Source organism: Pelobates fuscus, chromosome 8 (genome assembly GCF_036172605.1).
Source record: "Pelobates fuscus isolate aPelFus1 chromosome 8, aPelFus1.pri, whole genome shotgun sequence".
In the NCBI taxonomy this organism is placed as follows: Eukaryota; Metazoa; Chordata; class Amphibia; order Anura; family Pelobatidae; genus Pelobates; species Pelobates fuscus.
In genome coordinates, this window is record NC_086324.1 from 140,469,863 (window position 1) to 140,484,158 (window position 14,296).

At 39.7% G+C, this 14,296-nt stretch overlaps 1 protein-coding gene across 1 annotated transcript in view; it reads right to left on the reverse strand.

Moving 5' to 3' along the window:
* SDR42E2 (short chain dehydrogenase/reductase family 42E, member 2) overlaps positions 1-14,296 on the reverse strand; it is a 61,826-nt gene that overhangs the window by 38,445 nt on the left and 9,085 nt on the right. Inside the window, exons 2-3 of the mRNA XM_063429486.1 lie at positions 8,155-8,250; positions 6,039-6,087 (exon numbers count right to left, since the gene is read on the reverse strand). Of these exons, the coding sequence (XP_063285556.1) occupies positions 6,039-6,087; positions 8,155-8,250 (145 nt within the window). The remainder of the gene's footprint in view (positions 1-6,038; positions 6,088-8,154; positions 8,251-14,296) is intronic.

Genomic DNA, 14,296 nt, shown 5'->3' on the forward strand with positions numbered 1-14,296 from the left:
TGACAAGGTTAAATTCCTGCTAACACAACGGAGTACCAGGTATCAATTGATACCTGAGGCTCTCCTCTGTCAGCTGAGGCCATGTTTAGTGGCCCTAGACAGGCCGATGAGCTGTATGCAGATGTAATGGTAGTCACCATCACCATGAGTTACAGATGAACATTTTATGTAGGACCCTCGACTACTCCTATGTCTAAGTCACTCTGTGCCCATTATAGGTGCAGGGGGTGTATATGTATTTGTGTATTGTCAGTTGTTTTGTGTGCTCTCCTATCCTGCTAATGCTTGCTGCCAACTAGGTGGATTTGGCTATGGAGCCTGTAGAGCACCCTCTGTTGGTAGCACCAACTATATGCACTACCTGAAAAGCAAGGCTTGTTAATTTGCATATTCAGGTAGATTTGCATATTGCTTATTCTGCAGGCAGGAGAGATATTTTGTGTTAATTATTGTCTTCCCCACCCCTTTATAAATATGTCATTATGTTAAGTTCCTGTATGTTCTCCAATGTGACGTGATTGTTTGTATTTTTATTGAGTTGTCATTGTAATCTTTATGTAATGAGCACATGGGCTAGTTCTGAGTAAAAATAAAGCTGAGCATTTTAGTTCCTTTTGGAACTGTGTGTTCTGTGTGGATTTTATGGATGCCAGTAACTGAGTCTTTGAACCTGTTGGTTGGCTGCACGATCCCTCTAGCCCAGGGACAAATCAAGATTGCTCAGCTTGAGAACCGCAAGTGTCTTTGTAAAGATAGGAGCAATCACTATAAGCAGAGCTGCGGAGGAATAGACAGAGGGGATGATACCTACCTGAAAGCAAAGCTGCAGAGGAATAGGCAGAGGGGACGATACCTGCCTGGAAGAAGAGTCTGGTCGGGTGTAAGAGACCCCACTCAAGCTTCGGCGACTGGGGCTGAAGCATTCCAGGCTCCCTCCCAAACGGCTGAGTGGAGGTACTTGGTCTGAGTACAGAAGCTCCGTTAGAGTTGCCTAGAGCATTTTAATTCCAACCAGAACACTGCGGCTGAGTGATCACGCTCAGTCGTGGTGTTTCTGGACTGCAGGCTGCTTCGTGGAGACCATCCCAGGGTCTAAATAGACCCGAGAAGGTCTCGTTGCTTGTCCTCAGCCAATTGTGATCAGTGCTGGGCTGTAATCGTCTGGAAGCAGGCTCTGTTCATACTTACATTGAATGTAATTATGAAAACAGCCAGTAGATGGCAGTAATATACCACAGTCTACTGTTTTTAATAGGAAACCCATATTTCATTTCTCCTTTTGCGGGAACTGGCGATCTTGGGAATATTCACTAGTAGCCCATCTGCTATATCTAAACTACTTTTAGTCATAGCTGCGGTAGCCCGGATAACTATCCTACACCATCAAATTCAGAGTACCTCTCCACCAATCTACCATATTTCGTACCAAATTAAAAGTTTGAAACTCAGAATCATAAAGAATAGTTGACAAGGAGTCTCGTTCAGATCTGGCAACCATTAAAAGTACTAGGGCCTAGATCCTCAAAAGAAACACATTTTTCATAGTACTTTTCAATATACAAATTGGCAAACTGCACTAAATTGTACTGAATAAAAATCCAATCACTCTTATTTAGATTTCAGATTTCAGTTCCTGCTCGCACAGTTACTACCCATCCAGGGCACTCCTCTCCCCTTCTCCTCATCTCTGTAGGGGTTTTCTCTAATGTCTATTTGATCTCTCCCTACCCGCCTTATGAAAAATTCATGGTTTTAGACCTATTATTTTACCTACAGGCTATTAGTTTTGCTCTATGTTGTGTTTATTCATGGATTTATACACGATCCTTGTATTGTGGGTTGTTACTGTGCAAGAAGTTTGATGATCCCATTCTGAACTAACAACATGACATGTTCATTTTCATATCTTCTTAACTAAAATAATTTTTCATTAGTCTGTTCAACCTCCTGAAAAATACTAATAAAAATGTTTAAAACTTAAATAGAAAGCCTATCTGCTCATATCAGAACTGATATTAGCAGATGTTTTCCTTTGGGTTATGGTTAGTGCTAATCTTAGGGTTAGATTTAGGGATAAGGGTAGGGTAAGAGTTAGTGTTATGGTAGGGTTAGCTGTAGGGTTTGGGTTAGGGTATACTGTTTAGTGTTAGGGAACACGTAGGGTTAAATGTATAGGTAAGGTTAGGCTAGGCATATGGATAAAGTTAGTATAAGAATAGGATAAGGGGTATGGTTGGTATAGCGTTAGGGGTATGGATGGTATAGCGTTAGGGGTATGGATGGTATAGCGTTAGGGATATGGATGGTGTGGCAAACCTAGCCACTTCTGGACAAATAGGGTGAATATTTTGTTAACTGTTGCTATGCTCGTTTTATATGCAGCGTGTAGCATTCGTCTATATAAATTATATCAGTTATGTATTTTTATATAAAACTGTATATTTTGCTGTACGGAGAGATAATGTGATTAACAGTACATTCTTGCACAATTATCTCTCCTGTACAGCAAGGCATGCTGGGAAACAGCCTTGCAGGCTAAGCTCCCCACACAGTCCTCTGTAGTAAAACCCCTGCAATGTCATTCAGGAAACCCCTTGCATGGGGACTTGCATAAATACTGTGACCGTGGAATAAAATGACAGTTGACAGTTGACTCCTGGAGCCGTGAATAAAATTGTCAGTTGACTCCCTGAACTGTGCTTCGTCCGGTTACTGAGGGATTTGGGATATTGCCTTCTTTTCCAGCGCTTTACTTTGGATAACCTTCTATACCAGCGGAGATCTTGGGATTTAATATTGCAACTCCGCTACAGTTGGTATAGCGTTAGAGAGTGGTTGGTATAGAGCTAGTAATAAATACCAGAAATTTATTTAGAACCTAGATATATGAGGAATTTAACAATCAGGACTGATGTATGACTCTTTTTGGAGTTTTCTTTTTTTTTTATTTAGTTGCATTGGATGTATAAAAATGATTATAAACAAAAATGTGAACAAAAATATCTTTCTCTTCCTATTTCCCCCCATTTTTAACATGTTATTCACATTTAATGTTGTGCTAGGCATACAGATATGATATTAATTAAAGCAAATTATGTCCTTTAAAATCCCCCCAATATATAATAGAGAAACCCTTAAAATAAGTTGGAACAAACATAAAACACAAATTCAAGTTTTTGTTTCAGGAAGTGTGTTGGAAAGCTGTGAGTATCAGCCAGTGGAGGTGTGGCTAGGGCCCCGGGTGACAGACAGCAGGGAGGTGCACAGAGTACCTCGACACAGCAGTGTGACTGCCACTGGGAATGTGGGTCTGCCAATGAAGACCGCTACCGAGACCGGGGGTGAAGCCAGCAGCTACAGCTACCCCAACTGGGCAGGCCTCTAGAAAGTATAGTCCTTCCAGGTATCCACCCCTCTGCCCTTCCATCTTCTCCCAGGCCGGTATCGACCCCTCTGGCCGTGCTCCATCTCCCAGACAGGTATCAACCCCTCTGCCTGCTTTGCTTCCAACTACAGCCTTTACATGTCATTTATTACTCTCAGGCCTAGTACTTTCCTGATACGTCTCTTTGACCAGAGAATAGTGCAGCCAGCCAGCAAATCCAATTTACTACTGGATTCCCTGAACATATAAAACAGGACACAGAGTTCCCAATGGATCTAACACCGTAATACTTTATTTTTCACTCAGGACTAGCCCTTATCCGCATTACATTAAACTTATGGCGACACACTCAATCCAATACATATAACAAAATCATATGGGGAATCATACCGGCACAATACAATATTTATAAAGGGGTAGGGAAGACAGAGATTCACAAGAAATACATCCCCTGCTTGCATAAACCATAGTATGCAAATCTACCAGATATGCAAATTTAATAGCCTTGCTATTCAGGTAGTGCACATAATTATTGTAATCAACAGGTGGTGCTGCATGGGCCCCACAACCAGACAGGGTATAACACAATATCCCCCAAATAACATTCCCCAAAATAACATTACGATACAAACACTACACCTATAATGGGCACGGGATGACTTAAACATAAGAGTTAACCAGGGACCTACAGTCTTATGCTCCCAGTGATAGTGACTACCGTCACAAGCAGGCATGTGCCTACTGGCTTACTTCCAGTGGGGATGTTGTGGGGCATCAGTTTGCTCTGCCACTGTGCTGGAACAAAATGTGGAGTGGGCAGTAAATGGGCTGCTGTGACCTTTCTGTACTAACTGCTAAGATCCCTTTGTGCACCATTTACAGATATTGGGAGTTTATTGCACTTGGGGCATAGAGATCACAGCACCAAACCATTGGACCCCATGGTTAGGAATGAGGTTCCTCTACTACCCCCTTTAAAGTTCCAAAAAGGAGGCTGTAACCCTCCCACTTCACAACACCCTTAAAAAAAAATAAACAACACAAAAATTAAGCATGTGTGTATGAGTCTATGTGTGTATATGAAAGTGTGTATATAAGTCTGTGCCTGTGTGAGTCTGTGTGTGTGTGTGTATATATATATAAATGTCTTTGTGGATATCAGCCTTTGTGTGTGTATATGAGTCTATGTATGTGTGTGTGTTTGTGAGTCTGTGTGTGCATATGAATGTGTGTTTGCATATAATTCTGTGTGTATATGTTTTTGTATGACATGCAAGTAAAACAGAAATAAGTGGAGCTTAAGGTTTACCTTAATAAACAGTAATATGATAACGGTGTTTTTCTGTAATATGATAACGGGTTTTTCTGTTTTACTTGCATGTTTTACTTGTGTTGTGAAGGTTAAGGGGTTCCTTCATTTAAGTGTCAGAGCTGGTTTTCACCTTACTGGTATTGTGTGCACCTTCCCTTTCTTTTGTACAAACATAGTATATGTTTTTGTATGAGTCTGCGTGTTTGTATATAAATGTGTTTGTGAATTTGAATGTCTGTGTATATAAATGGGTATGTGTGTATGTAAGTTCCCTAACAAAAGGGGATACACAAGAAGACACAAAAACAATCTTGTTGAAGGGCATTGCCAAAACACATTTCCACCCTGGGTACGCTTCTTGATTTACCTCTTAAATGGCAGAGGATTGAGCACATAGACTGCAGGGGCATACTGTATACACTGACACTGCTCCATTAAGTTACAGTTGTTTTAAAGGTTAGAGTATCCCTTTAATTGCTCTCTATATAAGCTATAACATAATATCCCACAATACCTTTATTTATTTATTGATTGATTGTTTAAGGAATTGACTTACCAAAGGACATGGACTATCTATTGAGGCACTTTGTATAAAAGAGCTTCAATGGGGGCTCTCTTTATTTTGTGAATTGGTCTGTGTATGCTGAACTGTCCCTTCTCCTCCCCCAAATATACAGCACTGCAGAATATGTTGACACTTTATTAAAGTTAGTAAAATTAATACTAATAATTTGCAAGTTAAATTACCATGCTCATTATATAGTTAATACAATTATTTTAATGAAGTAAATCCTAATTATTATTATTATTATTATTATTATAATAACTGGAGTGTGATTCTAATACAGCCTCTGATTTGACAGATTACATAATCTTACATAATGTACATAATTGTTAAGAACATTCCAAATAATGTCCACTGCAGGATATAAACCAAATTTGATTCTTAAATAGACAGTGGAGAGCTGTAGATTTGGGTATATGAGATCACTAAATATATTTAGATAATCAACCATCTCTCTTTATTTTGATATAGCATTAAATTGCATGCCATAACATCGCATCTAACGTTTGTTACTCTAGGCCAGGGATATGGGCACCTTTGTCACTCCAGAAGTTGTGGACTACATCTCCTGTAATGTTCCTACAGCTACAATGCTGACAAAGAATCATGGGAGATGTAGTCCACAATATCTAGAGTGCCAAAGGTTGACTACACCTAGACTCTACACATTCTACAATGAGGATAATACACATATACCCAATATATATGCACATGCTTAAACAATACACGCATGCTCAATATATAACGTTATATTTACATACACAATACATACATACCGTCAATGACGACTTTTGTCCCTCCGATGTTTATTGACTCAATCCATTGCTTCTGAAAGAAAGTGTGGATATATGCTATAGTTATCTTGACACCAAAATATTTGTTTGTTCGGCTAAAATTCATGCTATGTTCTGTTCACTATCACAGATGTTTATGCCTACACAATGTTCCATTGAGTTCTTATTCTCTAAGCTCACAGGGTTATTTTTTAAAACCAATTTCAAATTAAAGGTCACTTTTGAAAATCCTCTTTGTACAGGGTAAAAGAAGGTGGGTCATTGACCCGAATCATGTCACAAGCACCGCCCAAAAGGGTGGATTGCCTGGAAAGAGAGTCTGCCCGAAGAATTGGAATGTGAGTCTGACATTAATGTATACTAGGCTGCCTGCCAATCATGTAGGCCAGCCAGCCATGTCTAATGTTGAGCGTACACTCTGGGGAGAGATACCTGCTGCCCCCGATTCCTCACTTGTCCACTCCTCTCCCTTCTTACTAGCAGGCAGAATCTCCAAGTCTGCAGCCTGGGAAGGACAAAAAGGTGGATGTAGTGAGTGTAGCAGAAAGGGGACATGCCACAGTGTTAGAGAGACTGAAGCAGCAAAAACATTGGCATAGTGCGCAAAGTCAGGTTTTACCTTAACTAATTTATACTCAGCCAGGCAACACGTTTTGTCCCCCCTGCATCCCTCCTAAGTTCACATACTTAATTTCCTCTGCACAAAGCAAGAACATGTTAAGGGTGGTAATAAATATATGAATATTTATTTATTTTTATCAATGGGCCTATTCCATGAGCATGGGTGGAGCTTCAGCTCCATTAGCCCCTCTGTAAATCTGGCCCTGTATTCACCCTAGGGGGCAACTAAAGGCTCCAAACAAATGATATTTCATGGGTAGAATTTGCTCTGTTGTCAAAGCAGGAGAAATAATTTTTATTCGGCCCACTCCTTTCATCATGACTCTGCCAAACAAATTGCTGATTAACGTAGCACACAATTTTGGGCTAACCACGTATTTTTTTGCTAAGAGCTTCCAAAATCAAAAGTTAATGAACATGAGTATTTTGCATTTTATTCTACTGGATTGGCACATTGAGTTCAAAGTGAATTTTCAATTTTAGGCCAATATAGCTAAACTGATTTTTTTTTTATCCAACTAAAAAACACTTTGCATTCAGTTTTAATTCATGATAATTCACACTATTTAGTACAGGGGTCGGGAACTTCTCTGATGCTTTGCCAGCATGCCTTCTGAAAGAGCATTATGGGATATGTAGTTCACAACATCTGGAGTGCCCATGGTTGCCTCGCCTGCTTTAGCAAATAATGCTCAAGGAAACACAGACAAAGGGAAAACACTTGACATTTTTGAATAGTTCCACTGAAAAAGCACAAGTAACAAAATACTGGAAACCCATTGTCTCACGTACAGTAGAGAAATAAATAGCACTAAGCTTAAAATGTTCAATAAAAATAAACATGAGGAAAACAGTAAAATAGACAAATTTAATCATTTTTCCAATTAAATGTGTTTTTTACACTATGAATTTATATTTAAAGGGACACTATAGTCACCAGAACAATTACAGTTTAATATATTTGTTCTGGTGAGAAAATGCAGTGTTTACATTACAGCCTAGGAATAACTCCACTGGCCACCCCTCAGATGGCTGCTAGAGGTGCTTCCTGGGGCCGTGATGCACAGTATGCTTCAATGCATCTCTATGAGGAGATATTGAGTGGCCAGGGCGGCGTTTGGCTGCACCTCCGGCCCACCTCCTTGGCTGAGATGGTCAGAATTGACAATTTCAGAAAATCCAATGCTTTCCAATGGGAAAGCACTGTGATTGGCTGAGATCATCACTTCTGACGATGTCAGCCAAGGAGGCAGATCAGAGGCAGAACCAGTGCCAGCAGACTGGAATAAATGTAAGATTTTACTATATTTAGGGGGGCAAACAGGTGCCAGGGGGGCTAGATAGTGTTTCAGCCCTATAGGGTCAGGAATATATGTTTGTGTTCTTGACCCTATAGCGTTCCTTTAAATATTACCATATTTTAAATTTGTTGCAGACAATATGGTTATATGCAGTTAAAGCTTATAGATTCACTCACTTGATGAACTCCCGACATTCCAATAGAAGCAACATGGAACACACAGTCGACTCCTTCGCTGGCTTTGTACAGGGAATCACAGTCCCTAATGTCACTCTGAAATGAAAAATAAATTGCAACAATCAGTAAGGATTTACTAGACATTAACTAAACAGGAGGGGCGCTTGATAGCCTTAAAGGGAAAAGTATGCAGTATACAGGTTTGTGTGAGGGCTCAATTGTGTTCTCAATTTCAGAACTTATCTGCAATTTAATTCCGTTATTTACTTCAGTTACTCATAACCTAAAGAAAGTTAAACTATAAGATAATTATTTACTTATGAATAAATCTGGTTAATGCTAGAGAAAATATTTGCCATTTTTAAAACATGTTTTAAACATTTTTAAAACATTAGTTTGACAAATAAAAATATACATCTTATAATTCCATATTCAATATATCTTTGCTTTCTATAAATTAATTTCCTTGGGTGCACACCGTAAAGAGACGGTATAGTCACCTGAACAACTACATCCTAATGTAGTTGTTCTGGTGAGTATAGTCAGTCACTGCAGGCATTTTAATGTAAGCAGTGCCTTTTCAGTGAAAAGGCAGTGTTTACATTGCTCCCTAGTGACACCTCCAGTAGAAGTCACTCAGACAGCCACTAGAGGTGCTTATTGGGCAGTGCTGCATGTTCAGCGTCTCCACGCTCTGCATGGAGATGTTGAACTTTCCCCATATAAATGCATTGATCAATGAATCAATATGAGGAGATGCTGATTGGCTAGGGCAGTGTTTGGCTCCATCCCCGCCCTGCCTCCTTGGCTGAGATCGTCAGAATTGGCTATCTCAGCCAATCCAATGCTTTCGGCCAAAGAGACTGAGCCAGCACCAGCAGACCCACGCAGCGCTGGAATAAAGGTGAATAAAATAGTTATTCAAGCGTCGACACCTAAATAGCTATTTAGTTTACTATTGTTTACTTTTTCTCACTTTTTCTCACTTGATCTGTGAACCAAATGTACGGAATATATAAATAATATATAAATAAAATCGATATTTTGCAGTGCACTGGTTGCCTAATTTTCATGCCCTTTTGGTTTTGTCCGAATTGTATTCCCAAAATGAATGCATGGAAGAAATTTATCTGACCCAAAACATCCCATGGACGAATCCCAAACTGAAATAAATAATTAGTTTTCAGACTAATTGATTCAGACAAAACAAAATTTTCATGCAAAAGTCTACTGATACGATGTCAAGACTAAACATTGACAAAATATGGATACAACAACAATATGTATAGACGTTAGGACCCCCTGTATTAAAATACCTAATACCTAAAATATCCTACCGGTCATCATTTCTCAGGGGAATATGAACAGGGAGTGTGATGAATAAGCGGAAGGAAAGTGGGAGGGTATGGATAAAATTTAAGAAGACGAAAAGGGAAGAGAGAGTACAAAGGTACCATAGAAAATATTTTTTTTGTGTTTTTTTTTTAGATTTGTTTTGGGTTTGAGGATTTCAAGGGTTATGCAAACAAACAGCCCAATATCGGACCAAAGCCAGTATATTGCCCCAACACATTTCACTCACTTTCTTAATTTTATATTACATTTTATACTAATACCACAAAAACTACAATAATGAAACAATACAGTTACATAATCCACTTTAGTACTGTGCTGTGAAGCAGCAGCCCATAATTGTTTTTTTTTTACTGGTCCCCCAGGAGGCAACTGCCCCAGGCTCCTTGCCAGCTGTGCTCTACAAGTATATATAATAAATATTATGAGGAAGACATAAGAACTGGCCCAAGTGTAGGACAGTTAGAAAAAAAAAACTATTACCAACCAACTGGTAAGAAAAATTGGAAATTATAGTTATATTGTTGGTCAAGAAAGTCTGTGATGAAAAGACCTGGTGGACTATTTATAGGTGCGTAGAACTTGCAACAGTTGTTTCGGACCTCAGATTAGTACTATTATCACTTATAGATTCCCATACATCTGTAGGTTCTCGTAGCTGTGATACTTCCACCATGAGATACATCTCGTTTGTAAGGATGCACAAACTTAAATTTCATTAAGCAAGAGGTAAGAGGTGATTTTATGCAATTTTATGCAAATTTAGATTTTAATTGATGTGGGACATATCAATTAATATCAATATAATATCAATCTATACCTTTTCACATGGAACCTGGAAAGTTTACAGAGAGAATATACAAAGTTATTCACAACAGTTTTTCTTAATTGTTTTTTATTGATATGCTTTATCACTTGTTATAGAATATTAGCTGGTTAAATCATGTTGACCAACAAGGTACGTTTCGAAATCACCTTGAAGTTTACGTATGCTGAGTCATGTAAACTGCATAGTGATCATTGCTCAATAGGACACAAACAAAGTAAATAAAAGGTTAATTAAAACATTAGGAACGCTACAAGAATTTTTTCTCACATGGATTCATATAAATATAGAACTGTCAACATATGAAAACAATGCTAATTATATTGAAACGCGCAAGGCACAAAAACAACCTTAAGACATTTAATATGATTTGACCTCGTTAATATGCTGTATTTCCTGTATTTTGTTTGCATGCTCAGATCTTTTCAGTTTGTGCACAGAAAAACAATATATATATTTATATATATTGCAAAATGCTGCACCATAAGCCTGTTTCATTAGCCACACCCCCTCATTCCAGAAAAAGACTTCCTTATCAGAGTATGTACACAGCTAAACCCCTAACAGTACTAAGTGAGCTGGAAGCCAAGCAGCCTGCACTGGCAGAAGTAGACACTCAGGCAAATACACATTATGGCTTTCACTATTTGTCTATCTGCTATTTCTATTGAATGTTTACAGACTGGATGTGTATTAAAAGGTTACTCTAACTCTTTTTGCAGTCTATTTTCAATTAAAAATTGATGTCGTATTGGGCATTATTCTTTATTCCCCCCATAAACACTGATATAAGGCTGCTCAAAAAAACTAAAATGTACCTGCAATACACCACTGGCGAAGCTTCTGGCGAGGCTTTCCACCTTTTGTTTGACATCATGGTAATCATCACAAGGCCCAATCAAAGGCTTATTGTGGCGGAACCAACCTCGCCACCGGGCACTGGAGAAGCCTGGTTGCTCACCTACTCCCTTTGGACTATGGCCCTACAGGTTAAAGCTTTTATTTTCCCTGCAGAAAGGCTTGTTCGTGTCTTTCTTCCGGGGGTTCGGTAGATTCCAGCTACCGAACAAACTACTGTACGAGGGACCACCTGGGAGCTGGAGTGTGCCGTCAATTGACCGCCCAGAAGCTGCGGTTAACCGTAGCTTAATTGATGAACGCTGGGTGGCCTTTGTTCGCTGGGTGGCCATTTTAACTCCCGAATGGCCAGCGGTGTTCAGCGCTCAAACTATAGAACTGAAAACGGACACTTTATTGCGCGAACACCGCTGAGCCGCCAGCCTCCTTACCTCTGCATTCGGTAATGGAACCGACTGGCTGTTCATTCGGTAGTTTGACCGTATGAACAGCCTAACCCCAGGTAGTCATGCTATGGGCCTATTCGTGTAACGAAAGACTATGGGAAAGACTTTAGCTCCATGGCGATTGAACTGTATGTATGTGATCTGAGCGCCATTCAGTAATAATGTGCGCTCAGATCTAAGCTATCTGGGGATATGTAGAATGTATATGTTTTATGTACTAAATGTATCAGTATGTAATTTTAAGTCTTTTATTGTCTTTTTGTCTGCCATGTGTGTAATGGAGTTTTGCCTCTGTCCTTGGAGATAATTGGATTACTTCTCAATTATCTCCAAGGCAGAGAGGAGGGATTGTAATGCATTGTGGTATTGTTTAAAGGTGTATGTCTGTGATTGGTCAGTGTCCTATATGTTTCCCAGTTTCCCATCTGGTCCCCTAGGGTAGTGTCCACCAGGTGGGAGACCTGCATAAAAGCCGGGCAGTTAGCCCCAGTAAACCAGATTCGGCTTAACCCTCAAAACGAAGTGTCGTCACGTTATTGGGGGAATTGGATTGTATGCTGACTGCCAGGAGTGTAACCCTTTCATATGGTTTTCCTGTTCGGCTGCTTCCTGTGTTCGTGTGTTTCCTATTCGGGGGTTGGTGACTTTGTGCAGTTTGCAGTTCGGGAGATTGGTGATTGCAGTAGTTGCTTGTCTATCTGGAAGGGGATTATCGCCTAAACGGTTTTTAACCTCTGGTGAGCAAAACGGTCCGTTACACTTCTTATAGAGAAGTCTTTGTTTAGATAATTTATCATGTATATAGTGCATGTTTTACATTGCTGGGTTAAGCAGACAGGGGCGATTCACCCAGACCACTTTAGGGAGATGAAGTGGGCTGGTACCTGTAGTCTCCCTTTAAAGGATCACTATAGGGTCAGGAACACAAACATGTATTCCTGACGCTATAGTGTTAACACCACCATCTAGCCCCGCTGGGCTCCTCATGCCTCCATAAATATAGCAAAATCTTACTGTATTCAAGTCTGAAGCTGTAGATCTGCATGCTGTTAGACTGAGAAAAACAAGCAGTCTGCTGACATCATCAGAAGTGGTAGTCTGATCCAATCACAGTGCTTCCCCATAGGATTGGCTGAGACTGACAAAGAGGCAGATCAGGGGCAGAGCCAGCATGATTCAAACACAGCCCTGGCCAATCAGCATCTCCTCAGAGAGATGAATTGATTCAATGAATCTCTATGAGGAAAGTTCAGTGTCTGCATGCACTGAATGTTTGGATGCATTTTAGGCAGCCATGACCCAGGAAGGATCTCTAACAGCCATCTGAGGAGTGGCCAGTGAAGTTATCACTAGGCTGTAATGTAAACACTGCATTTTCTCTGAAAAGACAGTGTTTATAGCAAAAAGCCTGAAGGTAATGATTCTACTCACCAGAACAAATTCAATAAGCTGTAGTTGTTCTGGTGACTATAGTGTCGCTTTAACTTTAGGAAGAGGAGATACATGCTTCACTTTGCAGGCTCTGCCTTCAAGGAAAAAGATAATTACATCCGTTGCCAGCATGCATTTTTTAGCACAGAATTGACATTTGGCTGCAGTTGCTGGAGTTGTAACTAGTCCCCAGCACACAAGTGCAAATATCATAGACTCCTACCACCATGACCACATCTCAAAGCAGTAAATGAAACAGCTTCCAGCCCACTGTTATTAGTGGCTGAGCTGTGTACATATAATAGAAACATAGAATGTGACGGCAGATAAGAACTATTCGGCCCAACTAGTCTGCCCAATGATAATGATACAGAACTCTTTTTTTTTTTTTATGTGGGGTCTTGGCTAATGATACAGATTTATGGTGCAACATTCTGCAACAATATGGAAAGAAATAAAACATACTCATGGGGCCAAAACATTAAAGTTGTATTGGTGTCCATAGCGCTCCTTTAACTGACATTCTTTTAATATGTTGACAGTTCATTCTTTACGGGAATGCACAGGAGAAGAAATAATCATAATCATTTAGCTCATAAATTTAAGAATCAATTAACCTACTTTCTGTATTGCACTGAGCACTACTTTGGGTATATTGTTCACATGCCTCTGCATGTATCGCGTTCAAAGTGAGTTTCAAACGTGCCTTGTTGGCCAACATGAATTTATTTCCTAGGTGTTGCAAATTATAAAATTAGTGTGATCCCAAAAAAGGGAAAATATCACATAAATACTCACTAATTTCACTATCCAAAAACATCAATAATGTACGTGAGGTCTGTTTTAACAAGGGGATCACCAACTAAGTGGTTCATTTCAAATATTTAAGATGTGGGTGATTGATCAACGTTCTGTGGGTGCAGACTCAGGAAACGCTCTGGAGTTGTAAAATCACCACTACCCAGTTTTGTATCTGCCAGGACTCCACACCCTGTGTGTTTGAACTTGCTATTGTACGTAGTTGGAAGCAGCACCAGGGGGAAATTTTCTGAAAATCCGGTGATCGCAGTGGATTTTAACTCTAAATGAGTTTATGAAGCATTCTGAATAGCTAGTGTCAGTTTGTGGCACAGATTTTGTGAGTACCCTGTACATTGGGGGCCGAATTATTCATTTTAACAACCTGTACCAAAAACAACACATATTTGAGCTCACAAAAAACAGCATA